The sequence below is a fragment of the Manacus candei genome, unplaced genomic scaffold (assembly GCF_025592945.1).
Source record: "Manacus candei isolate 608988 ecotype Guabito, Panama unplaced genomic scaffold, ASM2559294v1 h1tg000086l, whole genome shotgun sequence".
Lineage (NCBI taxonomy): Eukaryota > Metazoa > Chordata > Aves > Passeriformes > Pipridae > Manacus > Manacus candei.
Window position 1 is genome coordinate 4,912,071 of NW_026138134.1, and position 22,799 is coordinate 4,934,869.

The 22,799-nt window shown below is 48.5% G+C and overlaps 1 protein-coding gene across 2 annotated transcripts; it reads right to left on the minus strand.

Annotated features, from left to right (window-relative positions):
- Positions 1-5,931: 5,931 nt before the first annotated feature.
- Positions 5,932-22,058, minus strand: TBCEL (tubulin folding cofactor E like). Of its 2 annotated transcripts, XM_051812260.1 has the most exons (9): positions 21,962-21,997; positions 18,723-18,862; positions 18,332-18,481; positions 15,995-16,134; positions 13,557-13,738; positions 12,297-12,553; positions 10,609-10,735; positions 10,197-10,313; positions 5,932-6,250 (listed from the first exon to the last, which is right to left on the minus strand). In XM_051812260.1, the coding sequence occupies exons 1-9, from the start codon at positions 21,985-21,987 to the stop codon at positions 5,932-5,934; spliced, it is 1,458 nt and encodes a 485-aa protein (XP_051668220.1). In that variant the 5' UTR covers positions 21,988-21,997. The 2 variants fall into 2 exon arrangements, with proteins under 2 accessions (XP_051668220.1, XP_051668221.1); XM_051812261.1 differs by lacking the exon at positions 18,723-18,862 and having other exon boundaries at positions 21,962-22,058.
- Positions 22,059-22,799: the final 741 nt, after the last annotated feature.

A 22,799-nucleotide genomic window follows, 5' to 3' on the forward strand; every position in this document is an offset into this window, starting at 1 on the left:
TAGCATTAAGCAGTGCTAGGCTCAAAGTGCCCTGAACTTTCAATGGAGCTACTTTGCCATCCAGGTCTTGCTTTACTTTCTGTAACTGACTTCTGCTTTTACAGGTGGAAAAGGAAAAACTCACCCAGTCCAGTGTTCTGTCTCCAGATCTCCCAGGGAGGTTTTCCTTGCTGTTCCTGTTTCCACCTGCTCTGGAAAGGCTGGTTGCTGGTGGGGAGTCTCACTGGGGGACTGGTGTGAGTGTTATTACTGTTTTCACTCCTACAACCTGCAATTTCCACAGGGATTTTCCCTGCCCCTGGCATCTGGGCTGATAGATGATACACAACTAGCTCTGGGCTGTGGGAGTAGCTGGGGTGAGCTGACCAAAGGTCCTCGTTTTCTGTACCCCAGGAAAAGAATTCAACCACTTTCATTGAGTTCAGATCCACGTCAGATGAGAGAGGGAGAGGTGGAATGGCAGCTGAGGGGTGAAGGATGCCACCAGCAGAGCCATGTTAGAGCTGATTTTCCAGCCTGCAGCAAGACTCAGGTAGGACAGGCAGAGCTCCAACCCATTGTAGGAAAACAGCCTGACCTTGGCTTTTCCCTTCTGACTTTCTGGGTGGGTGCCTTTTATTTTCCCTGCTAGGAGTTAGTTATTCCTCCTGTGCTCCCTGTACACCCTCTCCCTGCCCCTTGTCAGGAATGGAGAGGGCACAGGAATGCCAGCAGCCCAACAAGAACCAGAGAAGCCCAGACTTTTTTTTCCCCAGGAGCCTGGGGGCTCCTAGAAGTGTGTTTAGCAAGTTCACCCCCAAAGTGCTGCATCTTACATCAGCAGTTTCCTTCAGCACATCAGGGGCACCAGGCAACACACCACCTCCACAGCAAATCCTGGAGTTTGCTTTTTCTTCATCCTCCAAACGTGGCCTTGCTAACAAGAGTCTTTCATTTTTTAAACTTATTTGTACCCTTTTGTAAACCAACAACTATTTTAGGAGAGCAGGGGGATATCAGCACTGATATTCCAGGGACCCATTACTTCCAGCCTGCCACTCCATGCACCCTGGCTCTTCATTTTAAACATTACCAGCCACAGGAAAATAAATTGACTCTTCTCTTTCTGTTTTGTAACACAGAGAAAACTGGTGAAAACAGGTTTCCTTCTGCTCCTTTTTCAGTTTAATATTCTGGTCCTGTTTGTCCTGGGCAAGACCACACTGATGAAGTTTGATTAGGTTTCACTGTCTCTTTGGGGAGGACGTTGTCTTCCAGGCTATTTTCTTTTGGCAGGGGATGTTCCCATCATGCAGTGCTGGACACATCGGAGCTGAACAACCAAACACTTATCTTTTTTTTTTTTTAATTCTTCCAGCAGAAAACTTCCTCCCATGCCTGACCTCAAGAAAAAACAAGCACGAAAAGATGAGGCAAAAGGTTCTCTGGCTGCTTCATCTCAGCAGAGCAACCACAGGCATTCCCATTTCAAGGGACCCAGCACAGCTGGGAGACACCCTGGGAGGGGTTTGCCAGGAGCTCTGTCCCATCTGGAGGGACATTCTTTTTCCTCCTGCCTCTCCCCAGGGTTATTTGGTGCAGGCCACGAGGATGGAACTTGTTTTATCCCCAAGGCCAGTCCCAGTGAGGACATGGAGCAGATAACAGAGTGATCTCAAGCCTCGTTCCTCACCTGGAAGTGGAGATGAATCACAGCCACGGAGAAATACAGCCCAGGAGAGGACTAGATCTTCCTTTTCCTTTCAAAAAGCACCATCACAGGTGAGGTGGCTGTGCCTGAGCTCTCAGCACACACATCAGCAGCACAAATACACCCCGGCAGCTCTCACCGCACCAAAGGTGTGAGTTAAACACGTGGGTCAGACCCACAGGAACGTTTTGCTTCAAGGGGAACACAAAAGGGCAAAGCTCAGGACACCTTTTTTTTTTTTTTTTTTTGTGTAAAAACTTACATAAGTTTATTGAACTGATCCAAACCAATTACCTATTTGGCCTGAATTCCACCGCTAAGTCTGCGAGCAAACCAAAGGCAAGTCGTGGGAGCGGGAAGAATATCCCCCGTGAGAGAAACCAGAATAAAAAACAAGGTGGACTTACAGTTCTTTTTCTTTGAAATTACACATGGATGCAACATTAACAGGGAGCAAGAACAGATCTTCATGTTTAAACTATATTTGAAATTTCCAGTAACTGCAGGAAAGCAATCACAGAGGCAAAGGCCCGAGATGGTTGAAGCCCCTCGAACGTCGCTCTGGGGAAGGCGTCTCTCTGCCTCCTACAGAAGTGCCACATCCAAACGAGGGAGGCACAGCTGCCAGGAATACATATTTTAGCCTCTGGGCTGCTTCCAGCACCTCGTTTGCATTTTCAAATCTGCACACGAACAGAACCTACAGAATCTCATTTACAAGCGAAAAACGGCAACCGAGGAGGCAGAGCCAGTGCCAGAGATTCCAGACCCAAGGAGGCCCTCCCCAGAGGCAGCTCCTCCGGGCCACCCTGGGCCACACTCTCACCTGCCACTAGGATGTGTGCAGCTCCCAAAAAAACGGTGTGACAAACCCCAGCGGGGGAGCAGAGGGCAGTCAGCACGCCATGAATATTCATAACATCGCCCCTTAAGCGATCCGCCCGAAACATCTGGTCAAAACACGGATAGTCAACAGCAACGTTATCCAAAAACACGAGAGCACAGCATCCAATCTCAGCACACGGAGCCGTGTGACACTTTGGTATGTAGCTGTCACCTAATTCCCGGTGAGCCAAGGGCTTGCCCGCCGCGCAGACTGCCCGGGGCAGACTTTAATGCCTGAACTAGCAGGAACAGCAAAACAGCTCTTGACAAAAGTAGCCCTCTGATAGAAGGACACAAAAGCTAGGGAAGCTTGCAAATCTATTTTGTTTTCTCCAAGGAATGTGGAAGAGCCAGGGATGTTTTCACCTGGGCACAGCCCCTCCTGACTCAAACCTCCTCAATCAAACCTCCTGTCACATCAGGACCCTACAGGACTCTCAGCATCCCAAACCTCCTCTCCCACTCAGAGCCCTCTCCTCTCTCCCCAAGACATGGTCCCTGTTAAGTACTGACATGGCACACGCACAAGACCCTTTCCCAAGAGGTATTACAAAAGGAAAGGGATCTGGGGTGTTTTTCCCCATCAGTTGTGTGCCTTTGGTCCTACTTTCCAAAGTCGATCATCTGGACACATAAACTGTCTCTGGGTTTTGGATGTGACTTCCTCTCCTCGGGAAGACAGCCAAGATTTTTGGTTTCCACCTTACAAGTGTCCCACAAGCTGCACACAAGGTGAATGCCTTGAGAACATCATCCATTAAAAACCCTTCCCTGGAGAAGTGGCAAAGTGGTGGTGTTGATACTGTGACTTCTGACCTGCCCGACCAGGGCAGCTGGGTTGGGTGGCAGCACCAAATCCCCAGCACTTGCTGACCTTGTATGTCAGTAGCTGTTCTTTCCCATCTCCCAGTTCCCATCAGGTCTGCCACAAATAAAACCAGGATTTACTGACAGTTCTGAGCCGGTGCAGGGACAGCACCATTCCCTCCAGGGACAGGCCAATTTTTAGTGGGCAAACAAACTTAAAAGCACATCCTTGGGTCTTCTTTATCGTCCCATTCAGCTCTTTAATGGTCTTTGTTTATTCCCTTCTCTGAAACCCAGACACTTAATTGTGCTCAGGAAGTTGGTCAAGAGTTACAGCATCTCATTAATAGCAGGTACAATGCCATAAATACACCCACAGAGGCAATTACTGCTCTACAGAATTAGGTCAGAGACACTTTTGCATCCCTCTTGGTCGCTTACCTCGGACACTGCAGCGACTCAGGGACAACCTACTTACACTGGAGGTCAAGGGCTGAAATAGGCTTCTAATATTAAACAACCATATCTTCATAAAACTTTGCTTTATAACAAAATATCTTATTAACCACAACTTCTCCTATTCGCACGTATGTATATATATATATCATACAGAAAGTGTTGGCTTAAGAGTTCTGCTATAAGGCAGCAAATTACTTTCACTGCCCAAAACGGAAAATACATCTTCAGTAAAGCTCTAGCTTATAAAAGCATCATTTTATGTTACACTGCCACTACCTCCCTGCTGTTTTAGTTTTACAGGTACCACAGCTCTGCAGGCACATGCTGTGGTCTCTATGCTACCTGTGGAAAGTCTTGCTCCCTTTCCTATTGCTCATCTCAACGGGGCCAAGAAATTGGTATTTTTGGCAGGGGGGTGAGGCACAAATTATTAATTTGTCTTAAATCCTCCCATTTTTAACGATTACTTTGGATGAGGAACTACTCCCCCCTCTGAACTATCCCCACATTCTGAACCTGAAGACTATGAGATAACACTTCACCCCCTCCCCATCCTATCCCACCCCACTTTTTAGGTGAAATATGAAGAGAAATACACAACTCCAGGAATATCAAAGGAGTTTGGTGATGTGGACAGAAGCATCATGGGAAAGAAAGTGCACGTGGGGACAAGGGAGCATTTCAAAATTAAGGTCAGGAGTTCATGTGTAACTAGAGCCCTCACTGCACAGCTTCAAAAACTTCTATGCAGCTGCTTGTAACTAGGAAATCTGAAAAGTCTTCAACTTGTCAGGGAGCAGAGGAACAAGGGAAGACACAGGGAAGGGAAATAAGAGATAGGAAGGAAGGAGGATTTCACTGAACAGGAAAGGGAATCTGCTCTGCAGCAGAAAACAGGGGCTAACTTAAGCAGCAGCACAAGGTGGGGGGGAAGCCAATAGGGAGTGAAAACCTGCTGAACAACAAACACGAGTCTGGTTGCTTTGTTACTCAACTTGTAGGAACTGGTCTGAGCCAACACACTGTCCTGGCTCGGACCCCAAGCAGGGACCCCCAGCCAGGGGCCCCGGGGAAAGTGCTAAGGTTTGAATTCTGGTGCAACAGCAACAAACACAAACTTCAACTTCACTCTTCCTCTCCTCCCTGGAGAGGAATTTTAGCCATTCCACGTTCAGTACCAGCTGGCCAAGGTTAAGTGCATGGAGGATCTCTTCAGCATCAGGATGGACGATGGCCAGTGGGGGAAGCTCTTCAACCCCTCGCTGACCTGTTACTCTAAAAGCCCTTCCAACGCAACACCCATCCCACCACACTCCAAAATTCACTTTGCAACACACCCAAGGGTCCCGTTGCCCCCAGCCTGCCAGTGCTACAGGCTGCAGACACAGCGTGAGACGGGAACAGCCACCAAAACTTCCTGGTTTTCCCCCAAATCAATGTGGATACAGGGCGTGTGTTCTGAAAAGAAAGTTTCTTTCTGCTAAATTCTCTTTCTTTCCCCCATTTTGTGCACTCCTAGAAACCAAAGCAGCGGAGTGAAGTGGATGCACTAAGTACCTGAGCTCTGAATCAAGCGGAACAAATACTGTTGGAGATCTTGTCTGTGAACTCGAGCACAACAAAAGGTTGGGACAGCACCAAGCTGCAAGGAAATACTTCAGCAAGCTCGAGCCACAGTCGGGTAGCGAGGCCAAAGGGAGCTCTGGTGGAGCAAAACACCAAAAACTTAGGAAAAGAAAACAACAGGTCAAATTCTGCACCGAGCTGTTGTCTCCCTTATGGACCCTGGCATTCCTTAGCTTGAACAACTGACCATTCACGCCAAATCACGAGTATACCGGAGCATCAAAGGAAACATCAAGGTATTGCCCACACTGAAACACACGTCCTGAAGTCAACTGTCACCTCAAGGTCACCTGCAGTGGATGGTGGGCGTTGGTTCTCACGTCAGGGCACCTCCTCCGGGCTAAGAAATCACCTGCTACAGAAACACAACCAAACCTCAACCAACCAACCGAAACAAAAACCTTGCAAAAACTCCTTAATGCATGTGTGTGGGTGTGGGGGGGCATGGGTGTGGTCAAGAGAGGTTATTTCATTCGGGGCTCCACGTAGATTTTATCCCCATCCCGGATGCCGTAGGAGTGCAGCGCTCGGGAGCTGTACTTCATCTCCTCGGGACCGAAGGGAGCCTCCTGGTCCAAGTAGAAGAGCAGCATGTTGCTCGTGGACAGCTGCACCACAGTTTTTAAGTGCTTCTTCAGCTCTGCCACAGTCTGATCGAGGCGGATGGACATCTCCTCCACCTTATCCTGGAAGTGAACCTCCACCTTCACGCTGCTCTGAGGCCGAAGATCCACCACTGCCAAGGGTTCCAGCTTCCCATACTTGGTGACCAGCTCATGATACCTGGAAAATTCAACAGTGCCACAATCAGGGTGCAGTTCCACAATGCACGTTTCACAAGTCTGAATGTTCCTCACATGAGATCACACTGACCCTCATTCAAGTTTGATGACCTGGAGAGACATTCCCCAGGAATAAATTTGGGTGGTATGAGCCCTGTTTTGTCCCCTGCCAGCAGGACACTTCACAGAGCACACACTGTTTCTCAGGCAAGACACTGAAAAGATATTTGGAAGAAAGAGAGGACGCCACACTCACAAGTCTACAACTCCTGCTCCAGTGCAAACACTTCACTAAAGAGTGCCAGAACCAAGCCAGTGCTCACACAGAGGACACAGCCCTCAGTTAGGATTCCCAGTGTCTGTGGCTTCATGGTTTAGCAGATTGTCAGACATCCCTGCTGTTTCCAAAGGGCCAGCTACGTCCCAAATGTTACAATCATCAAGATCACCAAATCAAGGTGAGCCGCTGCACGGTTTGGAAGGTGACAACAAAACAGGGGACTTCTTGCCAACTCTAAAACAAGATGGGAATTTTACCAGCAGAGCCACACACCCCATTGTCACTTTCTCCTTGGAGCCAAGTTCTCTTCCCAAGGTCCATCCCAGGGAGCCATTCCTGGCAATGGAAAATCTGTCTCACCCTCAGCGGGTATCGCTCCCCTCAGGCAAGGCTGCATCTCCCTGCCTGGCTGGGAAAGAGGCAGAATGGCAGCACAAAACACAATGGGACTGAAATGACAAAGGCAGAGCTGCTGAGGAAAGGTAACATTTCAGAGCCCCTCCGCCCTGCCCAGCACAGAAAGCGCTTTTTGTTCCCGCTCCCAGCCCGAGCTGAATGCGATCGGTGCCGTGTCACGGCCCCTGTCGAGCAATGATGGGACCTGGCAGGCTGGGAGACCCCAGGGAGTCCTGCCGGAGGCAGGAATGTTCCTGGAGAACAGCAGCCCCTCTGTCTGCTGGGAAGTGAGGTAAGGGCCACAACGCACTAGGATTTCCCCAGTCTCACGGGCAAACCGAGCCTTCCCCAGGGCACAGCGTCCAAAGGCAGCCTGGTGCCCTGCTCTCACAGCCACCTGCTGATAGGATCAGGACTATTTGTTTGGAAAAGCCATTAGTGCTGAGAGGAGACAACACACTCCCCATATTTGACCCACCTGCAGCTACAGCAAGTGCCAACCAACGTGTCATCGACGGGGAGGGTTTCTCTGCAGCACAGTTTCCTCCAGGTCTAGAAGGATTTGTCAGCAGGGAAAGGGGCAGAGAGGTGCCCACCCCTTGCTGCTCCAAGCCCTCAGCCCACTCTGGGACATCCCTTTAACTCTCACCATCTCTGCTGCTGCAGACCAGCAACACTTTCTTATGTGCCAACTGGAATTACTGTCCTGACTGGTGCACTGAGGGCAACTGCAGTGAACTGGGCTGACAGTGGGGAGAGGATAAAGAGGGGGGCAAATTTCGAGCAAGCTGAGAGAGAGAAGCACCATGAGTGGGCTAAGATGACCCAAATATGTGCTGTTAACATGTGGAGGGTCAGGCAACACTGTCTTAAATTTTCTTGTGTGGAGGGAAGGCAGAAGCAGCTCTGCAGTCTGCCCCTTGCATGTGAGCTGCAAAGAAGGTCGGGAGTCTGAGTGACTGGCTTTCCTCAGATCAATAGGGATGAAGGCACACTGCTTATAAGGTTCTTTTGTACCCCGATAATAGGCACCCTGGAGACTTTTCTAATCACCCTTGCAGACACTGGCTGCCAGAGCAGAGGATGCTGAAGGATTGAGCCTGGCTAAAAGTGCCTCTGATACTCTGCAGATAAACAGTGGCCCAGACAAGCAGAGGAGTCATTAAAAACCCAGAGACACGGCGACGTCACTCCAGGAGACAGCCAATATTGGATTGTACACTCAGTGCTCCCTCTAACCCACGGCATCCAGAGAGATAAATTGTTCCTTCCATTCCCCTCCCTCCCTGATCCCTTCCAGCTGCAGCCTGGGAAGACACGAATGCAGGCAGGGGGGGTTCTCCTGGCAGAGCTTATCTCACGCTGCACCTTGGCAGTCTCCAGGGGGGCTGCTCCCACTGGGAAGTTTTCTGTGCTCCAGCGTGTCCTCCCTCTGCTCCAGGCAGCACTGCAATGCAGATGCTGTACCCCCAGCAACAACATGTGTGTCCTGATTAGATTCTAATTACAAACCACCTTTGGAGAGACCACACCAGATTTGGGAGCAAAGAAGGGGAAGCTTTAGCAACAAACAGACACAAAATCCCTCTGCAAAGAATGCCAGGTTTCCCTTCCTACAAGGGCTGCTGCCAAAGGCCCAGGAACTGAAACCCAGCCCTCAGCACTGGGGACACTCTCAGCCATCTGCAGCCTCACTAGAAAATAGCCTGTAGTGGCACACAACCCCTCCAGGACAGAACAACCCTCTTTAGTAGCTGCAGGAGTCTCTTGGAAACGCTGCACAGATGAAGGGATTCAGACAAAGAGGCCATTGACCACGAAAAAGGCAGTAAGAGTGTTTAAAGGTTAGGAAACCAGAGGGGGAGGTAATCTTCCTAGCAGGTTGGTCAAAATCAGCATGGTTTTCTTGGATGGGTGAGCTATTAGTGATCTCTTAAATGAGATCCCACCTGGAAAGCAACCCCAGTGGGGTGGGGATATGTAATCATGTGGGTGCACACAGCCTGTTCCCAAAGTCCATGTCCAGAGACATGAAACAGCTTTCTTAGAAATAAAATGCTATGGAAAATAATCCATTTTGGGAGCATCACCATGAGCTCACAGCCCCTGCCTCCCCTCCCTCTCCCCTGCATTCTCTGACTCTGCTTCTATCACTTCCAATATGTCTTCCAATTTTTACGCTTCAAGGGCTTCTAAAATTACAAGCCAGGACTTGTCCTCAGGAAAAGGCACAAGAGGGATCACCAGCTGTCTTGTCTCCCTGACTACACGAGTGTCCTTTGCCTCTGAACTGACCCCAGCATGCCTTTAACAAATGTTATAATCACTGAACCTATCAGGATTCATGAAAACCACCCTGCCCTCATGCTCTATCCCAGCCTTCCCATGCCCTTACTGTACCAGGTCACAGATCCAGTGCTTTAGGAAAACAAGAGATATTTTACCTAAGAATTAAGCTGGAGGAAACACTGACCAGTCAGTGTAAACACTGACCAGATTCCATTTGCACCTTTGTCATCCATTCCAGGCCATACCTTTGACCTTCAGTGTGTCCCCACCTCTGTCTGTCCCCTCAGAGTCACACACAGAGTCTTGTCCTACCCCTTTTCTGTAAAAAAAAAGCTATAAGGCTTTGCTGTCAAAAAGCACATGAGGGTTCTAGGGCAAAAGGCACAGAAAGGCAGTGGCCTGATGGTCCCTGATCCTTCCTCAGCCCATTAGGAGCAGTAAGTAGATGCTGGCACAGAGTTCAAGTTCATTAGTTTAACCAAGATGAACAGGTCATTGGATGTACTTTTCTGGCAAAGAAAACCCATCAGGCTTGTGATTTGCAGGCCTGAAAATGAGGGGACAGCTTCCTGTTGCCAGTCACATTCCACACACCAGATGGTCAAGAGGATTAGATGCCCTGGCCTGGCACCAGAGAGCACGATCTGCCCAGGCTTTGGGGCGCTCCCAAACACAGGTGGATTATGAAGGGAGCCATCAGAGGGGCCAGGAAACAATGAAGATCATGAACTGAACAGTCAGGTTGTTTAATAGCACTTGACACAGAGGATTTAAGACCGAATTTGACTCAGGAGTGATCCTACAGGTCCTCAGACAACACCCTAAAATAACAACTTCAGCTAAAACAGACAGGATTCCAAGGCAGGAGGAAAGATGGAACAGTTAGCAGGATTTCCACATAACATCACCTGTTCAGTGACCTCTCCTTTAGCCTCCTCACCCTCCTGCCCCTGCTCTCCACTGCACAGCAAAGAATTCACACCTGAATGGCACCTCCTCCTCCGGGAACTCCATGTAATATCGGATGAAGAATCTCTCCGAGTCCTCTCGCTCCCCATCGGCAACGATGCTCCCGTTGAGCTTGATGATGGATGGCAACCTGCAAGCAAGACACCAAGTTTCATGCACTTTCTCCAGGCACATTCAAGATTAAGCATTTTCATTTCACCACATCACGTGCACAGGCATGTTTGAGACCCAAAATCTCCTCTGGGAAGCAGAGAAGTCAGACGACATTTCCACTCCTTGACTTTCCCCATACAACAAAACCAAGCTCCAAATCCTTCTGAATTCACACAGAACCCCCTCTCCTACTCCTTTTCCCACAAATACCTGCTCCCACCCGTTCACTGTCACCTCAAGCTCCTGCTGAGCAGAACAAAGAAGGACCAGACCTGGCTATTAGCAGCTTCCTGCGCTCCTCGGTGGTGTAGGACTGCAGCAAAGGAATTCCCAGCAGCTTCACCTCCTCGAGCTTGGGAAAAGAATTTAACTTGTCAATGTCTTCCCAGCAGTGCAGACCTGCTCAGAAGGAAAGACTTGTGTAAACAAACACCTGTGTATCCAAGACAATCAGAACACGTGTGACAGGTGAGTGTCACTGCTCTTCCTTTCGCTCACGAAGTGCTGAAAAAAAAACCTCCTTTTTTTTTGCTTACAAGACAGAGTAGCTGAAATTCTCTTGTGCTGTTTTCCAAGTCTAGAAGGATGATCTCCACAGCTTAGTTTTTCATGGATATGGATCACTCAGTGTTTGGCCTTGCTGCTGAGGACTGACCAGCATCAGTTATGATGGCTGCGTCTATAATGGGATGATGTCTTTTCAGTATTAAATTCATCAGGGTTTGTCATTCCAGGCAACACTAAACAGCCATCAAGTGGCTTTACCTTGCACACATGACTACCTTGAGTCCTGTTTCTGCTCACAACCCAACAATAAAACAGTCCCAGAAGCCATCCAGGCATTAAATGAAAAAGGCTTTAACTCGATTTCAGCCCCCTCCAGAGCTGGTATTTGGGATAACAAAGCAAGCAGGGAGAGTAAATAAAAAAACCTGAGGATTGAGCACCAGTAAAGCCCTGAGAGATCAACACAACTCGTTGCAGAGTCTTCACATGACACAATTTTGGAGTGCAGCAGCTTTGTCTAAAAACCCCAAGAAGTTTAACGGGCTCCTTGGGATTTCCACTTGACTTCCAGCTCCCAAAACATCAAAATGCATTACAGAACCCAGAGTTCTTAAATACCTGGCATCAAAACTGCAAAACTCCTTACCACAGAGGCACTTGTTCCTCAGTGAGACAGTGCTTTCAAATCCAGCCTAACAGGCTTTTCCTCCTCTAGTTAGCTTTAAGCCTTTATTACAGGGAATCCTTGATGCTTCCATTGTGAAGCATGTTAATAAAGCACCTTCTACCTGCCTGACACTCAACCAGCACTTGCACAGCATATAAAGCTGTAAAGAACAAAAGCTGATGATGCATCAGGTACTCCTGCAGATGGACTTGTGCTGCATGTGTCATCTCATAAACACATCACAGCCCTGCAGCTCTTTCTCTCCGAGCACAGGGTGCTCTTCCCAATATTCCAAACGCTCATTCTCTGTCTGGAGCTGAAAATTCTCTGGGGCTGAAGTGTAAAAGCAGCTTCAAGCATAGCTTGTGGTGAGCTCCTAATGACTGAGCACAGGTGACAGACAGTTTCTGGTGACAGGTAGCTTGATATGTGCTGCACACCTGCACAGACCCCCATTTTACCCGAGATAAAATGGGGAATAAAAGAAAAACGGGATCCTTTCATCCTCTCCACTGCCAGACATTTATTTATCCTTCTCCAGCCAGGAGAGCACCTGAGGCAGGGATGTGAAACAGAGGGAAACTACTCACATAAAAAACCTTTGCCAGCTCATTTTGAGTAACTGCTGGTCCACACTACTCTGCCTCATCTTTGATAACGATGACTACCCAAAGCAGCAGACAAAGCCCCCAGAGATGGGCTTGTTGTCACCTGCATGGGAGGGGAGCTCTGATCAACCAGTCATTCCTCCTGAGAACAAATCCCATCCTGCTCCCAGGCTCTCACCTGATTTGTGCAAGTTGATGGATCTCAGGTTGGGGAACAGCCTTGCCAGGGAATCTTCTGTCTCTTCGATGGTGGTGAGGTTGTTGTTAGCCAGAATAAGTGTGTCCAGGGATGGAAACATAATTCCCAGTTTTCGAATTTCAGTCCAGTCTTGAAGATTATTGTCAGTTATGTGGAGCAGTTTGAGAGACTGGCAGCAAACAGGAGAACAAGACACTGTTTCGTAGTCGTTAAGGCACAGGAAGAGCTCCTCCAAGCTGCACAAGGGCAGAAGGATCATGTCAGCACCTCAACACACCTTGAGAAATGGTATTTCAATTTTATGTGATTTTAACACAACTTTCCAAAGTGATTTGCAACCCTTGAGAGCTCCACGTGGAACTTTTCCACTACACCTCTGTTCCCATCCATAAACCTTCTCCAGGGATTAAAAAAAAACCCTCCAAATGTTTCCCTGGCCTCCCAGGATTAAATTTTTAACACATTGCTTGGGGTTACCTTCCACATTTGTGCCCAACAAGCCACCAACCCAACTCCAAAAGTGATTGGTACCTGCTCCCAGTGCTCACCACCTAATTTAAAATGGTCTTTTGATTACAACACTGATTATGATTTTCCCCCCCACATCACTAGTTCAGCCAAAGATTCCCATTAAAGAAAGAACAGATTTTCAGACAACTAAAGTTTTAAGACACCTAAACTGGCTCTCCCATTCCCAGGGAAGTGGAGGTTGGCCACACAGGATATTCTGGTGTCATCAGCTCTGCTCACAAAGCCACACAAATCTGTCATCAAAGTGAAGTCAATGAGGACATCCATGGGAGCAGAATGCCAAGGTGGTCCGTGGCCAAGCCACAGAAAATCAACACTTTTGCACAGAAAAGCAGGATGAACCATGACTTGACAAGTGGGTACATCCCATTCAATCCCTGGTGCAGGTATGCACTGCACCACTCACTGTGCAGTGACTCACAGGACAGTGGGTCACCTCCCACATTTTTGGAGTGATTATCCATCCATCTCTGGTATTTAGATTCGGAGGAGAAGCTCCAAGCTTTGCAGTGCCACACAAGTTCAGCTTTTAATACAATGTAAAGCATTCCCCTGGCCAGTTCCCAAACTCCCAAAGAAAAAAACAAAAAACCTCTTTGTTTTTTAATCAACGATGTTCTCATCCCTTACCACGAAGCTCAACAACCCAGCCTTGACCTGCTTGCAAGCAAAACAGCCCTTTTTCTACACCCAACTTCCCAGGCTTACTCAGGTAATTCCTGCAGGATGGTGTGCACTGTTTCCCAGGAAGCTTTGCTGTTGTTGAGCACAAGTTTGCGAACGCCAGCGAAGGACCCAGCGCAACTTCTCTCTAGAACGGACAAACTGAGAGGGTTGGAACTCAAGTTTAGAAACTCCAAGTGGGGAACGTTGGACACAATTTTACTGACCTAATGGGGAGGGAAAACAGAAAAAAAAAAGAGAGAAAGAAAGCAATGTGTGTCAGGCAGTAATCAGAGCTCAAGCAATAATATCCCACCTCCTAAAAAGGGATCACCACAAGCCAAAGGAGAGATATGGGGGAAAACACAGGGCTTCTGGATATCCACCTGTAATTCGTACTCCAGCTATTCCTGATCTAGATGGATTGGTTAATTGCTCATTTGCCTCAACAGTTTGTTTCATTACACTCCCTGAGCAGCTTGATAAGAGATGGTCAGTCCCTTGGGAGAGGTCATAAAATCCACCTCAACCCCAAGCTGGAGCAGCAGCACATTCCAGGAGCCAGCAGGCCAGGCCTCTCTCAGCAGGGAGGCATCATCTTGAGTTTGTGGCCAACACTGGCCACTTGCTCAGCCTTCCACTGCTCCCCAGAGCTCAATCAATTCATAAAGAACACCTCACATCAACCTCATTTCCCTCTTTGCCTCAGTGGGAAGCAGCTTCCAACACCATCCACACACCAGTTGCACTGGCAAACTGGGGATTTGCAGTGCCTGGGACAGCACTGTGAGTGAAGAGCTCAATGCAAAGGGAGCAGACAGAAGAATGAAACTGGTTATGTTTTCCACGACCAGGATAATTGAATGCTGGCCTTTTTTAACCTGTGGGTGATCCCACGGGGGGGAAAAGCTGTTACAAGACCAGAGGCCAAAGCAAAGCCAGCTAAAACCCCTGAGATGGAAGTTCAGTTCAGGGCCAGTCAAAGAATTGACATTCAGGGAAAAAGACATTAATCCAGAAAATAATTATGAGTCAGAGAACACCTGTCTGGAGAGTTCTGTTCCACAAAACAATTGGGATGGGAGGAGATGGGGCAGACCAGGACACACAAAAGTCACTAACTGGGCCCAGTTGTTGGCAAAGGGTGATTGCCTCATGTAGAGACTGAATTCAAGTGTGGCAAACATGAGGTAATGACCCTGCCTCACTTCACACCTCATCCTGGGTGATGTCATGTGTTGGGTGCTACACCTCAGGAATTAAGCAGACAAACTGGGTGACATCAGCCCAACAAAAGCACAGGATTTAGCAAAACTGGCCTATGATGGATAGAAAAAACTGATTTTTTTCAGTATTATGCTAAAATAATAAAAGGAGACATGAAAGCTCTTCTTCAGGGTATAAGGGAACAGCAGTGGATGCTCCTCTGTGCCTGCTGAGAGCAGGGCAGGGAGTAATTGGCTTAAACTGCAGCACAGGAGGCTGAAATGACTCAGTTTAGACCAGGAGGTTATTAGCTAAGCATGGGAACAGGCCACCCAGGGAGCTGGAATCGCCACCACGAGCAGTTTTTAAGGGAGGTATTTATCAGTTGTGGATGGGCTATGAAAACATAGACCTGTCTCAGAGGAAAGGGTCAGTGTTCACAGAAGGCTTTCAGTTCCAGGGCAGCCTACAGAGGCTGAACACAGAGCAGGGTGCAAGACATGGAGCTCGTGAGTGACCAGTGTGTGTGCAGCTCTCCCAGCTGGAGATGTGAGCCCCACTGAGCTGGGACATTTCTGCAAACACCAACAGGAATTTGACACAAAAAACTACAAAACATCCCACTGTTTTCCACCTATTGCCAACAATAAACACTAACATAAAAGGAGAGCATAATCCAATGAGGAACTTAATGACACTTGAGCAGACTGAGATTGTTTTACTCACATTACATTGCATTTATCGAGCTTATTTCACCCAAGTGCTTTGAAGGATTTTACAGTAGCATTTAGAATTAATTAATGAGGCTTCAGAAATACCCTTTGTGGTAAATGTTACTAAATCTGTCTTGCAGATTAAGGTGGAGAGAGAATAAATACCTTGCCCACCATCACAAAATCAGTGGCAAAGCCAGGAATCAACTGGACCCCCTCAGTTCTTACTCTGTTAAAAACTGCACTGCCCATTAACCTCTTGATGTTAGAAACGCCAGTTCCAGTGCTTTGCACAATAAAATAACATCAAAATGTATGTTTTTCACCCAAGGGTGAAAACTGTAAGTCTCAAGGTAAATGCAGTGAAGTGCCAAACTGGATTAATTTCACCCCATTCATCGCTCGGTTGCTGTCGAGGTAAATAAAAATCAGCTTTAAAGATGAGAAAGCAGCCACTAAAAATGCAGCTCCCTCCCCTTGAAACGAACAAAGTGCTGCCATAAATGTAAAGCACTTGCAGCCACAGTAAGAGCCCTCAGGAAGGTGCAGATGCCACCGTTTTACCTCGTGCCAGTCTTCCAGTTTGTTGTCGGAGAGGTCGAGCTCGAAGACGTGGGCGCAGAAGGCGGCGATCTCGTTCTCGTCCCCGGCACAGGTGATGCCACAGCTGTTCAGCACCAGCACACTCGGCAGGTTCAGGCGGTCTGGGACAAGGGGAAAAGAGAAGCTGCCCCCTGGTCAGCACTGAATTTTAGTTACAGAACCTCCAAAAGCAAAAAAAAAAACCTGCCGGTCGTTCCCAGATTTAAGGAGCTCGGGGTAAACGTGGGGTTTATGACAACTGACTGGTGTCATCACTAAGTCCTTCTGATTCTACACAGGCAGTACCACTCAGTATCAGTGCCCTGCAGTTCCTGCATGTATTTCTGTCCACAGGCCAGTCCTCTGTCATTTATGGTGTGTCTCATATCAGTTCTTGCCAGAACTTGAGCTCTTCCCCAGGCATCTGCTGCAGCAGATAGGACACAGGACTAGGTGGAGCATTTGCTGCACTGCCAGACTCCCTTATCCTCTTGCCCTTAGTAACAGCAAGGATGCATTTAAGCATTTCTTCTCTAAGCTTTCCCTTCCAAGTTCAATGTAGAGGGTTCAGCACTCCTACAACCTGGAAAAGCTCAGGTGTCTACTCTGCTTTTACATTCCTGCTTCAGTTTTGCTCTAATGCCTTCTCAGGCAGGTAAATGTTCTCAAAGCTATTCAACAACCAAGGACCTCAATCACAGCTTGATGTGCTAAGGCCAAAACATGACAGAAAGCTGTGGATTTGTAACAGGAAACCATTTCAACTCAAGGAATCCATCTCAAGGCAAGGCAAGCCATCAGTTCTTACACTCCTTCACATACAACATGGCTTTCCCACCTCTCAGGAGTATCAAGAGCTATTAAAATTTAACAACCAGCTTCTTCCTAAATAGGTGGCCCTTTTTATCTCTCTGCTTAACACCTGACAGCTACAAAACTAGAAAGGATTCTAGGAGCAGACAATTATCTGGAGTGATCTGAGTTTCCAAGTTTTCTGGCTCATTAGTGTTTGGTTTTTTAAAGGACTGTGTTGCACCTTGGGAATTAGTCATGACGTACTTGTAAGTCATGTCTCAGTCACATTTTAAGCTGTGCCCTCTTTTCAGCACTCAAACAGCTCAGGTGAGCAGGTGCTCCTTTACCTGGAGAGAGGGCACTGACTGAATATTCCATCAGTCCAATTTTCTGTTTGTGTTCTTTTTGACTGACACACAGAGTGTTTTATCCTCAACTGAACTCAGGCTCTTTTCTCTCCTCTGTCAAACTCAGTTATTGGAAACCTCACTCAGCTGATTTCTGTGGTTATTTTCCCCTTTGGGGCTGGTTGTGACACAAATTGACCTGATGGATGTTTGGTCAACTCATACAGGTCACGATGGGCAAGAGGTGACACAAAGACAGGGCAGCTCTGGTGGGATGAATGTGAATCTCAGCCCCCTCTGTATAATCCAAGAACCAAATTCCAACATCAGAGCGTGAGGGAAGACTAAAGGGTGCCAAATGGATCTAGTTTAAAGGACACAGTGACACAGATTCTGCAGTCAGGGAGGCTCAAGGACATCCACAAGCAGCACAGAGCTTCAGACACACATGTGGCTAAGCTCCCTTGAGGCAACAAGGTCAGAAGCACAGGAGAGGGGATTTCTGCACTAGGTCAGAAAGCATTTGGTGCCTTGAGAAGACCAAGTACACTTCAAATCCATCTGAGTCACTTGTCCCAAAAGCAGCCTGGCTGGAGATTCAGTGACTCTTCACTGTGCTTGAAATATGTCCCATCCTGTGTACACTGGGCTCCTGCCCCTGCAGGCATCAAACCTAAGCTGGTGGCACTGCATGGCACCACTGGCACGTGCACCAACCTCAAATTTAGGTCATGTGTTATGTATTTGTTAAGCCACCTCTGCCAAAATACCTGCTGCTGCAGCCAGTAATAAACCAGGATCATTAGCCTGAAGAAAATAAGCTCTGGGGACTGTTGAACCCTCAAAACTCAGACTGCACAGGGCCTTAGGTCCATCTTCCAGTGACAGGGCTGGAACCTGAGGATCTTTAAGGTCCCTTCCAACCCAAGCCACTCCATGATTCTGTTCTATTCCACAATTCTGATTCTTTTATGCTGTAGAGAAACTCCCTTGTTCTTCACAGCAACCAGTTCAGTCACTGCATCACCTTTGCCACATCCCAGTCTCTCAGCTCATCGCTAAGAAACACGTTATAATACACACTAGAATACACTGTGATGGTGCTTCTTTTGGCAATTCAGGGTGGTTCCCCTTTCCTTGGATTCCCCCCAGATGCTCAGAAGGATCAGGAGCCTACCTTTCATGGGTGAGCCCTGTGGAGTTGCTGGGACGTGCACCCCCATGCCGGGGCCACGGCGGTACGGGAAGTTTTCAGGGCTGTATTTCTCACAGAGAACTTGCATGAAACTCCTTCCACTGGGCTGGTCCATGCTCCCTTCTTGGACTTCTGGTTAGTGCAGAGAAAAACAGAGCATATGAACAGTCAGCAACTAATAATCACCTCTAGCAGTGGTGCCTGAGAACACAGGAGAGAGAGCAGCCACATGGGTGACGGGTTTTATTTCTGAAGCACGGATTAGTCTAACAAATCAAATTCAAACTCCAGATTAAAGTAAAGCATTACTTGAATAGAAATCAAAATCAGAGGGCCCAAGCTGCCCAAACACACCATCACAAGCCCTCCTTACCCCACATGCTCTTACAGGACAGCTCCAACATGCCCCAGGCTGCCAAAGGCCACTTCTGCATCTCCCAGGAGGACTGTGAGGAATCCAGAGCTCCCCTCAAACACACTGCCAGGGCAGCGAGGAGGGGAAGGAGCAAACAGCTGTTTGTGAGTAAGAGATTGCTCAAACAAGTGTTTACAAAGTCCCCTTTTCTGCTGTGTCACCAAACACTCCCCAGCACATCATTCAGCCAGACCAAAAGGCGAGTTTTGCCAGTTCCATTCTGCAGCTGCCTAATGCATCTGGAAGATAACTGTGCCCTCCCTATCTAGGCATGACACAGAACAGCACAGGAAGAAGGACTTGGCACATCACAGGCTGCTGACCTGCCTAGAAAGATACCAAGTGGCAGCTGGGAGAGTATTTGGCACAAGGATCCCTCGATGGCTGGTGTTAGACCCAGGTGGGACTAAAATTCTCTGTCCTGCTTTCCTCTCTGAACTTGGCATTTTGTGGTTTTGTAAGAGAGGAGTAGAGCTTGATACATGCACCAAGAAAGAGAATCTTGTTTTTCCTGGGTTTCCAGAGGTCTTGTAGCACAAAATCTAGATATAAAATCCTGAACAAAAGTGATTTCAACTCCCCTTTGCTGAGAATCACCTGTTTAACAAGCTCTACTTTACTTCTCCATGACCAGACTTTCTAAAACACACCTATTAGAAAGGAACACACCTATTACAAAGGACTTCAGTAGAATAAGCAGCAAGATAACTAAAGCCTGTTATAATTTTTAATTTATATATAAAGTTTATATGTCACAAATAGGAGCTGAAAGGATTGGTCTTCCTTTAAAAAAAAAAACAACAACCCACACTATTTTTAGCCCTCAACAACTGGGTTGATTCATATCTCCAACTCAACTCTTGTCACTAGTCTATCCAGAATGAAAAAAGAAATCCCTGTTAGGAACAAGGCATTTAATTTTAGGCTAAAATATTCTACTTGGTACAAGAACAACATGCATTGACAGCCAAGGCTTTAGGCTGAAAGGTCTCATTCCAGAGTGGTTTGGGAGCTCAGTCCCATCCCATGGACAGGCAGTGCTTTCCAAACACACATTCAGACCTCCTGGTCTGGAAATGCTGGAAGTCCCCTGTGCAGAAAGCCTTCTGTCCTTCACATGGCTTTTCTGTCAACTCCATTCCTCTCTGTCTGCTGAGCAAACATCAGCTGGAAATTCCACACGAGAAACTCCCCTTAACATCCCACTAGAGGCAAAAACTGGTGTTTTCAGCTACAGTGGGAAAGCAATCCAGAGCTGAGGAAAAAAAACTAATGACATTCACATCCAACAGCTTTGAATCATCAACATTTTCCTTCCCAAGCTTTGGTTTTGCACACCAGTGCCTTTGCTAGATGACAGAAATGTCAAGGAGTGTCAGTCACCTCTTCCACTTCCCTCCTGCAGGGTGTCACAGCCACTGTAATCATGTCATGCACGTGGCTTCCCTGAATCCCCACAATTATTCCAAAGCAAGGAGCAGCACAATGTGCTAAGCAAGGATGACAGGATCCAAGGGAATGTTGTCAGCACAAGGGCACGGGGTGACCTGCAAGGTGCACGTCCCTGAGTGTTCCCCTGCTGACAGCACGAGGAACAATCCACAGCCTAAAATAACTCTGGGGTTTCTGAAGGACAGCACAGACTGCAAACGATGCACTGGGCCTCTGGAAGATGTCAGCAAACAGCCTCTGTTGGTCTATTTAAATGCTCTGCTGGAGTGGCAAACAACAGGGAATGTTAGGATGGTTTGGGTTGGAAGGGACACCAAAGATCATCTCGTTCCAACCCCCTGCCATGGGCAGGGACACCTTCCACTAGCTGGAAGACACGTCCAACCTGGCCTTGGACACTTCCAGGGATCCAGGGGCAGCCACAGCTTCTCTGGGCAACCTGGGCCAAGGCCTCCCCACCCTCCCAGGGAAGAATTCCTTCCCAATATCCCACCTAAACCTACACTCTCTGTCAGTTTGAAGCCATTCCCCCTTGTCCTGCCCTTATCAATAGTCTCTCTCCATCTTTCTTGTGGCTCCTTCAGGTCCTGGAAGGTCACAATTAGGTCACCCCAAAGCCTTCTCTTCTCCAGGCTGATCAATCCCAACTCTCTCAGCCTTTCCTCACAGCAGAGCTGCTCCATCCCTCTGATCATCTTGGTGCCTCCTCTGGACTCACTCCATGTCCTTCCTGCCCTGGGACCTCACAGCTGGAGGCAGCACTGGGAATTGTCTGCAAACAGGAGCATGACCCTGCCTCAAGATTCCAGGGAAAACCAGGGTGCTGCTGCAGCTGGTGAGGGATGTGGAAAGAGAACACTAGAAAAACACGAAAAACACTTCCATCTCCATGCTGTGTGAGGAGAACAAGAGCCCCTGGAGGAGAATGGCACCACTAATGACATGCTAATGAAATTCCAGAGCCACTCGAAGGCCTGCAGGCCAGATCCTGAGTAGTCACACACCAAACACATCCTGACGTGTTTGTACACAGGAAAAACAAAGCAATAAGGAACGGATGAACAGCATAAACATCAGCCTGGAAGGAGCTGGAAGGTCCTTCTCCCGAGACATGATTCAGGAGAATTATTTTTGATGTGATCTCGAGAGACAGAAAAGTGAATCACAGAACCACAGAGTCCCAGAAGGGGTTGGGTTGGAAGGGGACCTTGCAGATGGTCTAATTCCAACCCCCCTGCCGTGGGCAGGGAAAGCCTATCAGGATTTAGCAGGGATAATATTAGGGCAGGTAAAGTGACCACCAGGGCAAGCCACTGCATGAAGCCCAGCACGGCTGTGTGCTCCCACTGCTGGGAGCAGCCGGCACCGGCAGCAGGACTGAAACCGCCCCAGGGACACCCGGCTGCGCCCGTGACACCTCCTGCCCCGAACTGACACCGTGCCACCGACCCAGCAATTCCCATGGTGGGGCTGCCGTAAATCCCACCCGGGGCGGTCCCTGCCCGTGCTGCTGGGCGGGATGAGCGCCCAGTGCTCCCGGACAGCCCGTGGGCCTCCCCCGGACCCCCCCGCCCGCCCCCGCTCCCCTCACACAGGCCCCTCACAGCCCCGGGCGGCCGCGGCCCCGCCGCCCCCGCGCCCCGCCGGCCCCGCCGCGCTGCCGGGGTGTGCCAGGGCGTGCCGGGGTGTCCCTGTCGCCCCCCTGTCCCCTCCTTGTCCCCCCGCTGTCCCCCCGTCCCCCTCACCCAGGCCCGGCCGCCTCGTCCCGCATCGACCCGGAAGCAGCTCCAAAACATCACGTGACGCCGCGGGCAGGTCACGTGACCATACCACCCTCCCCGGTTGCCACGGAAACGGCGACGCCCGTGACGTCACCGGTGTCCCCAAAGCGGGGTTTTCCCCGGGATAAACGCGGCCGGGCGGGTCAAAGGGGGTGACCCTGTGTGAGGCACAGCTGGGCTGCTGCGCCCCTTTCTGGGCTCCTCAGGACAACAAAAAGCTCCCGGGGACGCCTTAAGGTCCTTAAGGATCCTTAAATCTTATCATACAGAATTTTAACGCAGCTTTTAACTCTTCACAACTCACCGCCCCTTGTGCCAAATTCCTGAGGTTCTGCTTAGCGTCCTTTCCAAGGAAAGATTTCAGCAAAAACATCTAATTTGTACAGAGAACATAACACACACTGTTAGATACAGCTTTAGACTAAACTAGAGGAGAGGGAGAGAGATTTGTATTCCAAATGTGTCAAATGGGACCACCAGCCCAGTTTAGGGAGGTGTGCCCAGGGAAAGGCCTGAGGGTGGTCTGGAGGATGGACAGTTTTGGGGCCATGATGCTAGGTATGATAATTAGCCAGTATTATAAAATTATAACAGCTATTCTGTGAGCTTGTGCTTAATTATATTTTGTGCACCTTAAGGCCTTAATTAAAGATTTGCTCTTAACAAATTGTCTAGAGAATTTTTCTCTCATTTTAGGCAACACTGGAGCAGGACCAGCGGAGGGAAACAAGGAAAATTATTTAAAATTATATAAAATTATTTAAAAATTAATACATGAAATAAAAATAAATAAATATAAGTA

Excerpts from the sequence above, each read along its gene's own strand:
- TBCEL (XM_051812260.1), bottom strand. The coding sequence starts at position 21,987 with ATGCGGGACGAGGCGGCCGGGCCTGG. Across the intron at positions 18,482-18,722 it reads GTCCTGTAAGAGCATGTGGG|AAGTCCAAGAAGGGAGCATG; the intron begins GTAAGGAGGGCT and ends TGCACTAACCAG. Across the intron at positions 10,314-10,608 it reads AGGAAGCTGCTAATAGCCAG|GTTGCCATCCATCATCAAGC; the intron begins GTCTGGTCCTTC and ends TCTTGCTTGCAG.